We start from the raw sequence: 14,639 nt of genomic DNA, 5'->3' as shown, positions 1-14,639 counted from the left end.
GCGGGAGGACAGAGAATGGACAAGATGAAACTCTTGCAAATTCATTTAAACCAATGGTTTCAACATCTTTTCCCAAACCTCCCATCAGAATAGCCATCAAGAGGGCAAACTGTCAAAATTAGGTCTTTCCCTTCTGTTCTCCTCTTTATTCTCAAAGCACATGATCGGCAAAAATGGGAGAAGAAAAACAGGATCTGGGCAATCCACAAACTGGATAATGGCCTCTAAAACAACAACAAAAATCAAGAGTTGACTATATCCTAAGCAGGAAAACGGTGTTTTATAGAAAAGCACTGTCACTGCTTTTGAAATATCAAAACAACTTTAACGGTTAAGTGAAAAAGCCATTTTGAAATTTACTTTTCTATCACTGAATTTTGGGACTCTCAGTCTCTGCATAGGGATTTTTGTTCATTTAAATAATGATTAGTTCTCAATCTGATAACTGAGAGGATCACTGATCTTAAAAAACAAAACAAAACACCCCAACTATTTCTCCCCCCAATGAACGCTGTTATTTTCCCTTCCAGCTCTCTCAGGATTTATGGTGCTCGTGAATGAAGCACTAATGATGCAGGCTGTCCTTGGTGAAAGGAACACAGACCTCCAGACCAGCAAGACCCAAAGGGACAGTGGTGGGCTTGAAGTAACTGCACATAAAATGGGTCTTTCTAAACACAGCTCTAGAAATGCCTGGCTTTAGATGAAGAATCAGGAGAAAATCATGAAAGCACTAAGACCTCAAAAGAACCAAAATGAAAGCTTAGAGTGTGACTATCTTTCAAAAGTTATATCCTATGTGTTGATCCAAAAATGAAAAGGATATGGGAGAAGATGAACTTTGAGTAAAAGCAAGTTGATGGTGAATAAGGCTTGGTGGGCATACCTGATACCTGGCGGTCTGATTTTCAGAACTGGGATGTCAATACTGATGTAATAATCTAAATAAGAGAAACAGGAAGTAGAGGTAGAGGGATGGCACCACACTCTAGTCAAAGTATTTACCACACCCCTGAGCACAGTCTGCTGATGAAGACGGTGGTGATGGCACCACTCTAGGACACAGGACGAGGGGCCTGCACTTAGTGCCAGCCTCTCAGGGGACACCCGGCCAAATATTCTACAACGAAAACTTAAACTCAGAACCATTAAAAAAATTTCTCTCTAAACTACAAAGTAAAGAATATAATTGAGGTAGACTCGCCTAAGTTTGGTTGTCTTTAGTTTAGCTTGTTTCAAAGTCATCAGAAGCCTAAGGTGATCACAAATGACATGGGGTCCACACGGTTGAGGGCCAACACTGGATTACTGAATTTAACTCAATAATTTAGGGGCAACCACAGATTTATTGAGCCCCAACAGTAGAATACTGAAAACCCATCAAATGAGCCTAAAATTCTTCTGCAGGGTAAGAACGCCTTCATAAAGAATGGTAAAAAGATCTAAAAGTGAAGGCAATTTTGTCAAAAGAGATTACTTGATTACAAATCAAATTTTGTAAAAAAACAAACAAAAAACACAAACCACAACAAAAAAAAATCAAACCAATGGCAAAGAAAAAACCAAAACCCTGTACATTAAAAAGAAAAGGCAGATCCACTAATTTAGCTAACTCTGAAGTCTTGAACTTTCTAAAATTTAGTGTAGAAATTAGAAAGCAAGTACAGCCATGTGGACATAGTGACTAATAAAAGTGCACTGAAAAGATAAGCACACCAAAAAACCAGGTGACAAAATGGACAAAATTAATACTGTCAAAACAATCAAAGGAAAAAAAAAAGAATACTAGAAGGGAAAATTAAAAGGAATACGATGTTAAATGCTGACTAGAAGGGCACAGGAATGATGACATAATATTGTTCTTCAAGTGGTTTTTTAAAAGGGATTTATAATACCAGGAGGGCAAAGACTTTTTTTTTTTTTTTTTAGAGAAAACGAATGTTGTATTTAGGAATAATAGAACGAAATAAGAAAAAGACTCCTGGCCAGATGTTAGTAAACTCTTAGGACCAAGCCCTCCCAGGGTTTGGGATCCCCACCTGAAATAAAAGGCAAGTTTACTTCCTGATGTGAAAAACAAGAATAAATACCCACTGGTAAACAAGGGAAAAATCTTTATCACACAAAAGTAGACTTGACTGTTTCTATAACCCTTTTGCCCTGAGGCTCTTAAGTTCACGTCATTAGTATTACTAGTTTAGTGCACTGAGTGACTGCTTGGTGAGCCATGGCTCCAAAATAAGACCTCCCAAAACAAAGAATGAGGTTTGTAGATTACCTTGAGCTCCTGCAGCTGATCAGGCTCATAGAGTTTGGGGGACAGCGCCTGAGCCAGGAAGGCATCCAGCTCCTGGCGACGCAGTATCCGTGCTCCAGGCCACTGCACCATATACCTACAGGGGGTGGACAGAGAGGGTCTGGTGTCAGGATGGAGCAGTCACCAGTCACACGCACAACCTGGTGATCGGCTTCTAGGGAGAGTCAGGATGACACAAACCAAGGAGGCCTCTACGGACTTCTTAGCCAGCTTCTCTAGTTTCACTGGATGATGCCAGTTACAAATGGAAACCTAATCATTAGCTGGGCTGATCAGAATGTTTGATTCTGCAATAATTAACAATAGCATACTAAATAAGAACACACTGCAAACCAGCTGGTAATTTTTTTTTTTAGTATATAACTTATATATTTTTCTGAGGGGTTTAAACTCTGAAAATATATGTTAAGCACCAATTTATATGATTTATCTATTTTAATTCAATACACAGTACCTGGGAGGTAGGTCCTAAGTCCAAATAAGCAAGATTTACCTCCTGATAAAGAGTTAAGTCTTGTGTAAACTGTCTGCACGGAAGGGGCTCTGGTGGTGGCAGGTGAATGCCCTGCAGTGGAATAGGAAGTGACAGCAGGGACAATAAAGCTTCAGGCTTCAGAACCGGCACCTGAAGAGCTAGTGCCAGCCATCCCTGGGGTCATGCAGGCGTACTGGGGCCACCCTGGTGTGAGCACCTAAAGGGAAATCAATTTCTAAGTCTCCAAACTTCCATTTGTACTATCTGCCTGAGAACTGGCAGGTGTCCATAGTCCCTTTTCTCTACTGATCACTTCCCTTTACTCACCTTGCCGCTCAGCACTGGCCCAGTGACAACCTCCAAAGCACTAGGTAAAGGCACAACCCCAAACAGTATCTGGGTGTGAGAGCGAGGGGCTAGCCAGTAAGAACTTCATCATAAGCCTCACTGCATATCCAATGGTTCCTAAGTCTGTATTCAGCAAACTTGAAGGATGACCTAGTCATGCTGCCAGCTGATACCTCCAAATAACTCCTGGTCATCCCTATGTGATCTCTGGCAAATAGCTTAAGAGGAGTCTGGAGAACTGTGACATACCTAACAAAGCTCTTTTCCAGTACTGTCTGCTGAGAAAGGTTTCTCAGCCCTTAAAATTTAAGTTGACAAAATTAGAATCAGAGTTAGTGCAGAGCCTTCTCTCATTTCGGTAATAATTAATATTCATCCACAGGAATGTAAACATAAAAGGGGAAGGAGGAAGTTCTATCCAAATGATTAAGAGGGGTATTTTCAATAAAAATCCCAATAGAAAAATGAAAGTGCTCACTGGTGCCAGGTGCTAGTATTTGCACACAACCGATTCCTTAAGTGGTCACAGCCACTCTGAGGCAGGAACCATTACTGTCCCATTATAGAGACGGTGAAGTGGAGGCACAGAGCTTATGTACTTCACGGTCAAATTATGCAGTAGAAGCAAAAAGGAAGGTAAACAAACAAGGTAAACAAGGTGGGTGTTAAATCTCTATGGTATTTAGATTTGATCAGATATACTTAAAAGAGTGATGTAGAAGTTTTACTTTATTAAACTGCCAACACTTACAAAGATAAAAATAATACCCTATGTAATTGGTTGAGTGCCAAACATCTTAAACAAAAGTCTTACTGAGTTTTAACCACAATTTGATGCAAGAAACAGCAAATCTGAACAAAGTCTCCCTACTTTTCTCTGAAAAAAATTATTGTGGAAAGATTGTGCTCAATATAAAATGTTCCTTGCCTAAGTATCCATATTTTGCATCCCTTTTATTTTTCTTATTTTTTAAAAACTGTGGTAAAATACACATAATATCTGAGCAGCTAACACTTCAAAATACACATAACAAAAAATCTAGCATTTTAATCACTTTTAGATTGACAGTGCAACGGCATTAGGTATAATCACTGTATTCCAACAGACATCCCCCACCATCCATCACTACAACTCTTTTCATCCCGCAAACACTAATTCCCCTCTTCATCCCCTAGCCCTAAGGCTAGATGTTTCTTTAAATATGACGATTCGGGGAAAGACTGTGTCGTGGACAGGGCGTTTTTCTCAAGTTCCTTCCTGGTTTTCCTGGCAGCAAAGACTCTCGGCACCCAGTTTAGCTGCAACAGAAAGTCTTTGGGGTTAGTGGTGGTTTAGTCGCTAAGCTGTGTCCGACTCTTTGCGACCCCATGCACTGTAGCCCGCCAGGCTCCTCTGTCCATGGGATTTCCCAGGCAAGAATATTGGATGGAGTGGGTGTCCATTTCCTTCCTCACAGGATCTCCCGACCCAGGAGATCAAACCTGGGTCTCCTGCATGGCAGTCAGATTCTTTACCAACTTAGCTACGAGAGAATCCCAATACCTACCATTTCCTCCATCTGACTTTCTATTTACATTTTAACAAAGTTAACCTTTATCTCTTTTTCAATTCAAGTCCTCAGAAGAAACTTCTGTATATAGAAAGAGCATGATGTGCGTTCCTAAAGATATGCATATATACAGACAAACAGCTTAAAGACCACAGAACATGGACGGTACCACCGGCACTGCAGTGAACAAAAGCTGACCCTTCGATCTCCTGTGTCCACACTATCCTTATCTGTGCATGACAGTGTTTTCAATCCCTTTATGTTTCTCAGTTTTCTCCAGACACTTTTTCCCATGTCTTCCTCCTGGGCCAGGCTTTACGTTTTCTACCACTGGAGTCTGAGGGTATCTGAGTTCTCCGCTAGTCACCTCTCCTCACACTGCCCTTCAGAAGCACGGAAGCTGGACTAGAAGAGGTCTCCAAGTCACTTGATGGACAGAACCAACGTGGTCTGCCTCCGACTGGCACAGCTGGGCAGCTGAACCCTGGCTATGTTCCTGGCTATGTTGCAACAACCTGCACTTGTTTGGGGGGCTCAAACCCTCTATCTAATTTATTCCCTCTATCTAATTTATTAAGTTCCTCCAGAAAGTAACTCAGTTTGTCTTCTCAGAAGCTCTCTTGGATAAGGACGTCATCGGTCTGGTCTCAGCTGTCCCCCAGGAAGGCTGCTTTCTGTTTCGTTCTGGATACATACTTGACCCTCACACTGAACCTCTGCTCAGATGCTAGTCCCTCCTTGGTGTCACTACAAGGATTCTAGAGATTTGGCTGTCATTCTCCCCCTTTCTGATTGCTCTATTCATTCATTCATTTATTTATGGCTATGCTGGGTCTTCCCTGCTGCGCACTGGCTCTCTCTAGTTGCAGCTTGCCAGCTTCTCACTGTGTCAGCTTCTCTCCTTGCGGAGTACTGGCTCCAGGGCGCGTAGGCTTCACAAGTTGTGGCACACAGTATCTGCTGTGAATGGGATTAGTTGCCCCAAGGCACGTGGGATCTTTCCAGACCAGGGATAGAATCTGTGTCCCTTGCACTGGCAGGGAATTCTTAACCACTGGATCACCAGTGAAGTCCTGACTGCTCTTGCAATGTCACATTTGGAACATATGTAACATATAGGTACTGACATCACTAGTGAAAGCATAGAGAAGATCACCACCTCCTGCCCCAAAGGCAGAAGTTGAACCTCATCACGAAAGAACATCAGCAAATCTTGACTGAGAAAAAGTCTACCCAGAGATTGACAAACTGCACCCAGGGGCTGGCTGGCTGTTTTTAAACACAATTTCCTAGAGCAGCCACACCCATTAGCTCACATGTTGTCTAAAAGACATAATCTCCAGATCCCTGATCTATAAAACACACCAGTGTTTACTCTTCAGAAACATCTCTGCATCAACCCAAAGAAACCTGAGAAATCTGGAGGAGACAAGGCACCTGAATGCAAGAACAAGGCAAGATTTTGTTGCTAATAAAGGATGTTACTGAGATAAAAAGAAAAATCTGAGTATCTGTAGATGAGATGTATCAGTATTTTTCTGATTTTGAGGATGTCTTTAAAAAAAAAAGAAAAGAAAGAAACAAAGAGCTTAGGGATAAGGGTGGTGTCATACTCACAGCTTCCATTCAAGGGATTCAGGACAAACAGCCAGGAGAAGAGAAAGCCACTGCAGTAAAAATTTAATATGTTGGGAAACTGGGTGAAAAATAGCCACCAAATCTTTGTACTAATTTTGCAATTTCAAGTTTAAAATTATGTTAAAGAAAAAAAAAGATTAAGGAAGGGAAGAGCCTTTGGGATGACAGCCTGGCCTTGTGGCTGCTGACATTTGCCCAGCTCAGCCATCAAGGCCAAGGGTCACGCTGTGTGGCCTCCAACAGGGCCTTACCATCTCGGGGACACAGAAGCTGCCCTTTGGTGCCTCTCCCCCAACCTCAGCAGACTACTGTCACACAGCTGCAATTTCTCCAGAGAAAGACCACTGGGCCCATTGGCCCTAGACTATAGCCTGTCCTTGGCAAGCCCTTGGAGAGACACACCAACCTTCTTACGCATCTGCACCTGCCCCTGCCCCCACCCCCATGCCCTTCATCGCACATTCTTAGCAGGCCATACCCATCAATCAAACAGGCCGTACAGGGTATACTCCTTTACCTACTTGTCCCTGTGGCCCAAAACACTCACGAAGGTAGAACAAATTCTCTTCGCAGAGATGGACCAACCCATTTACTGATGTCCTGACCCCAAATCCTGAGACTTGTGCCACAAGCCACTCTCTCTCATCTCTTCCCAACCAGCCCCTCCTCCTCAGGATCTGAAACTCTGTGAGTCTTACCAAGTGGGAAACTCCACGGCTTCAAGCCGACGCTGCACACAACAGTCTCTGCACAACCAAGCATGTCTTCTGGCTTCTACCCAAGTAGCAAGGATGAGGGAACCTGTGCTGTACTCATGGTACTCATGTACTCTTGACACCACAGAGATGAGCATGGGAGGAGGCTCAATCAAACTCAAGATTACTAGTTGCATTTGTTAACCTTTTCAAGTTCTAAAATGAGTATGATTTTTATAAACAACCACAAAACAAACAAATAAATGGGAGCCAGGACAATCCTGAAATCATGACTTTCCAAAGGCCATCTGAACAGTGCCTAAAAGAGGCAGAGCTATTTCTGGAGTAATGGCCAAGGAAGTCATGAGGACTGAGCCAAAGACTGGGGTCTGATCACTGTCCAGTCTGCACTTGCTAGGTATCCCAGTACCCCATGAGGTCCAGTGAATGAACAGACAAGACGTGAAGGCACCACAATCCCAAGCGTCATGAAACACTATGAGCACCGTGCAAGCATCAACAGAGGCTGTCCCCCACTAACATATGGGTGCTTCTGGCCAAGGGGCAACCGAACAAGCCTCAAGTGCCACACACATCGTTCTTACTCAGGGCCCAATGGGACCTTCAAGTCAGGCATACAGTAGACAGTTAGCTGTCTACCCAACACATGAAATGCCACACATGATTTTAAACTTGGAAGAGAGAAACACAAAGTAACCAAATTCACTACTGCTATTTAATCTTCCAGTAACCCAAAGTCTTAATGTTTTGGCTAATATAAAATGAATTCCATAGAGGAAATCAGAAGAAGATTCTAAAACCAAAATGAAAAAATTAGTCTCTCCCACTAGGCTAATCCTCAATGGAGATAAAGATAAGAAACTGATATACCACGCTATACTGTTGTTGTTGTTGTTCAGTTGTTAAGCCATGTCTGACTTTTTTGCAACCCCACAGACCATATCCTGCCAAGGCTCCTCTGTCCAGGGAACTTTCCAGGCAAGAATACTGGTCTGGATTGAGATTTCCTACTCCAAGGGGTCCTCCTGACCCACGGACTGAACCTGCATTGTGGCTCCTGCACTGGCAGGGATTCTTTACCCCTGGCACCACCTGGGAAGCTCAACAGCATTGCTTTTGCACTGGCCGGGAGCTGAACCCGGGCCTCCCGTGCAGCAGAATTCTACCACTGAACTACTCCAAACACCAACAGTCTCCACACAGGCGTTTGTGGCCCACTGACTGATAAGAGTCTGGAAGAACACAGTGCACATATTTGGGTTTTTAACCTTCTCTCCAAGGCAGGAGTCAGCCCCTTAGAGACAGCAGGTTCCAGGGCAGGGCAGACACAGGATGAACCTGGGCATCCTGTGGTGCTAGAAAGCAAGGACATGCTGGAGGGTCAGGGGGGACAAAGGACATAGGAGCCACTTAACAAGCTCCCAAGGCCTGAGCTGGAACAAACTGAACAACCAAATAACAAGGCTGTATCAGGTTATAACCCTAGAAAGAGAGATAACCACAAGTCCATACTGATCTACATATGATTAAATAAATGAAGGAGGAAGAAGAGACACATTTTACCAAAGAAAAATTACTAATATATAAACATATAATACAGTCCCCCAATAGTCATCAAAAGCTTTAACATTTAAAGGATAAACTATGTTTAAAATCATTATGATATCTACATAAAATATAGGTTCATCAAATGTTACCTATTCTATAAACACACTATATAGCATCAACTCAAACTCATGTTGTATTTACATGACCTATATTTCTATAATATATGAAAATATTAGATGGGAACAAATTCAACTGACAACCTGATTCATCTGGAATAACCCCAGGTGAATCTGGGGTACTGAACTGTAACTTCATACAGTGCACTTCTTTGAGAGGCATTTGTACAAGCCCCTGCTGGAGAACGTGCAGTGGCTGAAGAGGCGGCCAGTGGCACCTACCGTAGGACGCAGCACAGCACCGTGAGATGAGTGGGCACACTGGCTGGGTTGAGCATGGCTGGTGTGTCTGACCTCATGCAGGCCAGGAAGGCCCTCATTCTGCGGTTCTTGTCCTCCACCGCCTTCCCCAGCCACAGCCTCTTCAGATTGGGGCAGGTCCATTCCCTGAAGGCAAGAGCTTCCACCAATTCCGGGGTTTGTGGCGATTTCCCTTTGTAAGCTGCCCACTCTTTAATGATCACTGGTGAAACTACAGAAAGGAAAATGAGAGAACCATTTATGCCCTATCTTAGCTACTTTAAGCCTGACAAAAACAGCTCTAGTAATTACAGTATGAAGATGTCACTTCTTGTGTAACAATGCATTCTCTCATTAGTAAGCCATCAGTCATCAATCCTCAACTCTAAAATATTTTGTTTTCTACTCTATGCACTTCAGAGACTCATTCAGAATTTCAGTCAGACCATCAATAAATTTCTTCTCAAAGATTCCCCATAAAACTAGTATGTATAAATCAAGGATGTTAGACAAAATTTGCTTTAATATTATAAATTCATTAATAGTTTTAGTAATAACAATGGGTACAACTTACACATATTTTGCGATCATCACAGAAATCAAGGAAAATCCAATTTAGATAGCTGATCTTTTTCTCCATGTTTTTACTAATTAGATCTGAGAAATAACTTGCACTTGGCAGCCACTTTACTTAAGCATCTCCTACTATATAACAAGTATAACTGTTAAACTCCATAAATAACCTTTTATCCACAGTAGTTTTACCACTATTAGCAGGAATTAACTCTGGAAACACAAACATGCATATTTCCCCACAAAATTCCCAAATAATTTAAGGGAAAAACGGTGATGGGGAAAGGAGAGCAATAGAGATAAAGCACACTGCACAGAAGTATGTTAAAACTTCTCCCCAAAGTGGATTGATAGAAACAGTCAGATGGTAAAACGTGGGCGTGCATTTTGTAACAAATAGCTTACTCTGGTCAATAAACATGTGAGCTGAAGCAGGGCCACATGGAGACCCCATCCTCCCCTCACATGGCTGACAGCAGGTACAGAAGCCAGGATGGTGCTGATTCTAATGCAATCTTGGATACGTCAATTCTATCCAAATAACCATACCCCCTTCCTGGGCTCATTTTCCTTAAAGTAACACCTGAAGCAAACTGAAGACTATGAAGAAGCCAAATCCCGACAGAATTAAATGATTAACTGGCTCATCTCCAGCTCCACACCAAGTCTAGACAATCATCTCTTTCAAGGTCATGAAGAATTTTAGGAGTTAGATACGTGGATAGGCACGATTGTTAGCAACAGGAAAAGCAAGCTTTGCACAATCAACCCCAGTCAAGTCAGATGGTAGTGTGCTGCAGAGGAGCGCCATGACCAGCCATTCTGCAGGGACCCCAACTCCCAGAAGCAGGCTGCTTGAGCAGGGGTGCAAAATCAAGACAGTTTCTGAAAATTCTTTTACAAAAATGTAACTGTTTTGTCATTGAGGGAATCCCTTTAATTCACATTTGAATATCTTAGTGTTTAAATGTTTTAAAAAAATTCTAAACTTAAAAGGTTTAAAGTCCATCAAGTCAAAACAGAAAGACACATGTATATATAAATACATGCATCTTTAAATGTATCTATTTTAGGTGCCAGCCACACACTCATATGGTCCCTGCTGTCCAGCAGACCCTGTCCTTGGACTCACAATCTAAGCCGCCCACCCCATTCCTGCTGAACTCCAGTGCACACAGCTCCACAGATTGCCACCTGTGTGCAGAGGGCAGGCGCCACCACCACAGTGGCCTCCTAGGGGCAGCACACCCCACCTCCCTTTGTTCCAACTACATTCACAGAGGCTGGCACACTGTCAGCCCCAAGAAAACAAGTGAAAGGAGGTAACAAGATAAGCCATTAACCAGTACACTGTGTTTCCATTAAGTCAGTCCACAAAGTTTATTTTCATGCCCCCCCCCAAGAGTAAAAATGAATAAATCTATTTCTCCCATGTAGCATCTTCATTTTGGTGACAAAGATTTATTTAATGGGACTAATTATATTTTATCTTTGGTTTTTAATCTGGGTTAATAACCTAGTTATCTAAGGTCTCTCATGTTCTTTCCCCAAAATAGACACACACACACATGTGTGTGTGCAAACAAAGCCTAAGCTTACTGTATCTTAAAAAACTCAGTTTATAATGCCAGGGTCTCCTTTGAGTTTTCTCAACAGAAGCATTCTTATTAAAACTATCTTCATCTATTTATATCTTTCCCCTTTGTCATCTCTGCTCTTGCTTCTCTTTAATAATTTTTAGCAATTGTTTTATTATATTGTTTTCATTCTAGAAATAAATTTTTGGTTGAGGATTTTCATTCTCAAGGTCAAAAGGCTTAAACCTGTATATGCTTTATGCTTCAAACCCTACACTAAAGTTAAGTGGAGGTCAGAGATGCCAACAGTCCCTTCACAAGTTCTCCTGAGTGTTCCCTGAAGCTGCCTTAGACAGCTGCTTACACTAGTTGGGGCTCCGGGTGTGCCTGAATTTACCTGGCCTGATGCTGTGTGCTCAGATCCTATTCAGCCTGCAAAGGCTGCAGATGAGCACACACCTGTGCCTGAAAACTGCCACCTCACGCTCACCTGACCATCCCTCCCACGTCCTGGTAAAAGGACTTCCCCAGTACAGGCAGGCGACACTGGAGCTGCAAAGAAGTATTAGATATAATAGCTTCCTCTTATATTCTAAGCATTTTTGTTGCTATCTGCACTATTCATGACTAGAATGTTCAAGTCTAATTTGGGAAATACATGTTCTCAGAGAAAATAAATGTGCAGTAACAAAAAAGCTTTGTTCCGAAAGCAAAGATGCCCTGATTTGCTTTATTTTTCACAGGTATCTGTTTTTAAACTGAATACTTGGAGATCTTTTGTGTACACCACCACTTAAGCGCTGTGGAATCTTTGGCCAATCGCCCAACAGATATTTACTGAGCACCTACTATGTAGTGGGTGGGGCAGGAAAGGCATCCAGGGCTCAGACGTCAACCACCATGTGTCTGTGTGAAAATAAGGGTCTTCCTAAATTCTGAGGCCTGGGTCCCTCACTTACCTTGCCCCAGCCCAGCCCTAGAACCAGGCATTGAAACAAGGGGGGCCAACAACTCACTCTGTAGCACAGTCCAGTTGAAATGCAAAGACACCCTGCACCTCTGTTATGTGCTTACAACTATGTGAGGTCAACTTATATTTATAGGCTTGTAACATTAGATTAATTAAAGGTCAGTGTTTTATAAATTAATGAATTCCAAGGGACATCCCATTTTCAGGTAGACACACAACAGCAGCCTCTGTGTTATAAGTTCATCCAACGGGGTGGCTGATGCACACAGGGTACCTTCTCTCCCTCTGGCTCTGCGATTCTTCCCAAGTTGCTGCTGCCCACTGTTTTACTCCCTGAGCTCTCCTGAAGCTCACAGGAATAAGCCGATGCAAAGCAGCCAGCTAATAGCAAGTAATCTGGGCTCTTATCATTTTTGCAAAAAAAAAAAAAAACTAGTTATACAGGGATTATCCAAGTGGTATGGAACAGCTGGATTATGGAAACACGCTGCGTGCAGACAAGAGCACTGGGGTATAAAACCCTCTCTGTGAAGGCACCATTTTAGAAAGACATGTTCGTGCCTCCTTGTTAAAACGAGAATAAGAGAATCCCAGAGGTCAGCTAATCTAGCTACTGTCCATGAATAAATCTTCTGTGTATCACCATCAATAAAGATTTATCCTGTCTTTTCTACTGACAGGAAAAACTCATGATTTCAAGTGGACTACTTTGAAAAATCTGAACATCAGGTTGTCTTCCCTACCTGAAACTAAACTGAATTTTCACACTGGCAAAAAGCAACTCCAGGGTACCAGTTTGCTGTTATTACCAACGGCTAAATTTATAACACAGTTTCTTTGCTGGAAGCACCTCTTCAAAATACAATTTCGAGACATAAAACACTGCTGAAGACTTAAGCTGTTAGTAAAAACCCAATGTTTTCCATCAGTCGTTAATTTTCTTCTATTTTCACATTTATACATATGACAACCAGCCAGCTCAGGAATCTGTTATAATACTGATTTGGGGATCCATCCCAGGCCAGGAATAATGAACATGTTTCATTTTGTAAGCCTATTTCAACTGACTGGTAGTGGCTGCCTACAGTGCCATACAATGAATTATGTCTCTAAGCTCACTCCAGAGCACCATCAGCAGTGAGAGTTATGGCGCGCACGCAGTGTGGTTAGAAGGTAAGGAAAAAGGTGGCTACAAACAACTCCCAGGGCTATGGCCAACTGGACCTTTGGTCTGTGTCTGTGCAGTGTGTATTTGGGGAGGAGCCACTGTTTTACTCCCTGAGCTCTCCTGGAGTTACAGAAAACATACACACACAATAAATAAAAACAAAACTTCAACTCCTTCACATCACAGTTTTATCAGAAATGGGGAAATGGGCGCAATGACAGCTGGTCTATCCTCCTTACGGGAAAACTGCCGGTTAACTTCCAAGCAGCTCTGTGTGCAGGCTGGGGGGTCCAACTAGCCCCTCATTTCCTCATGCTGACACATGTGTGAGTATCCTCCATGATTCTGAAAAGTAAAAGACTATGAATTTTCTCCCTAAACTTTTTATATCTGAGGCTGGGAGTATCTTACTGTCCACAAACATATACATGCTCAGTAGGCCACAGGGCACGTGGAACACAGTGTCACATGGTGTTACAGACGCTTGCTAAACCACTTACGTCATTCCTACTGTTCTAGAAACTCCGAAGTTCAAGGACATAAACATTAATCCAAAAGAGTACCATCAAACAACTCCTGCCACACAACACTGCTTTTCCCACAGATGTCTCTTGAGCTCAGCCACTCAAAGTTCTGTGAGGGAAAAGCAGTTTGCTAATGCTACGCCTGAAAAGCTTTGAGGAATAAAAAAATTCAGATTAATATACAAACAGTCTTCACAGAATCATAAGAAAAATGTTTACGACAACCAATTTTCACACATACGAAAACAGCACACTAATTAATATTTGTCATGTTAAAGTATTGTTTTATAATGTGATTCACAATGAACAAATTTATTTTCAATCAGCAATCCCAATGACTTGGCACTAACAAAATTTCTAAAGCAAACTGGATCAGTGGTGGTGGGGGAATCAATGTGTTCCTTTTGGCTTTTCTTGACAGTTTAGAAAGAAGAGAGTAAATATAGGGAAATACAAATGCAGTATTTTGTGATTAGTAGCTCAGTCATGTTTGTTTCTTTGCAATCCATTGGACTGTACCCGCCAGGCTCCCCTGTCCATGGGATGTTTCAGGCAAGAATACTGGAGTGGTTGCCATTTCCTTCTCCAAGGGATCTTCCTGATCCAGGGATCAAATCAGCATCCCCTGTCTCTTGCAGGGAGATTCTTTACCTGCTGAGCGATCAGGGAAGCCCTAAATATAGTATAAGTATAGTAAATATAAGCATAGTATATAAACTTGTTATTTGGGGGCGGGGAGGACAACACCATATTGCTTGTGGGATCTTAATTCCCGGACTAGGGGTCAAACCCTTGCCCCCTGCAGTGGAGACCTAACCA

At 42.4% G+C, this 14,639-nt stretch overlaps 1 protein-coding gene across 1 annotated transcript in view; it reads right to left on the bottom strand.

Annotated features, from left to right (window-relative positions):
• The window catches only part of LOC113897554 (constitutive coactivator of PPAR-gamma-like protein 1), a 115,773-nt gene that overhangs the window by 17,128 nt on the left and 84,006 nt on the right, over positions 1-14,639 (bottom strand). Inside the window, exons 11-12 of the mRNA XM_027550337.1 lie at positions 8,991-9,240; positions 2,279-2,393 (exon numbers count right to left, since the gene is read on the bottom strand). Coding sequence (XP_027406138.1) covers positions 2,279-2,393; positions 8,991-9,240 — 365 coding nt within the window. The remainder of the gene's footprint in view (positions 1-2,278; positions 2,394-8,990; positions 9,241-14,639) is intronic.

Source organism: Bos indicus x Bos taurus, chromosome 8, assembly GCF_003369695.1.
Source record: "Bos indicus x Bos taurus breed Angus x Brahman F1 hybrid chromosome 8, Bos_hybrid_MaternalHap_v2.0, whole genome shotgun sequence".
NCBI classification, from domain to species: Eukaryota; Metazoa; Chordata; class Mammalia; order Artiodactyla; family Bovidae; genus Bos; species Bos indicus x Bos taurus.
This window is presented reverse-complemented; position numbering and strand designations above follow the sequence as displayed.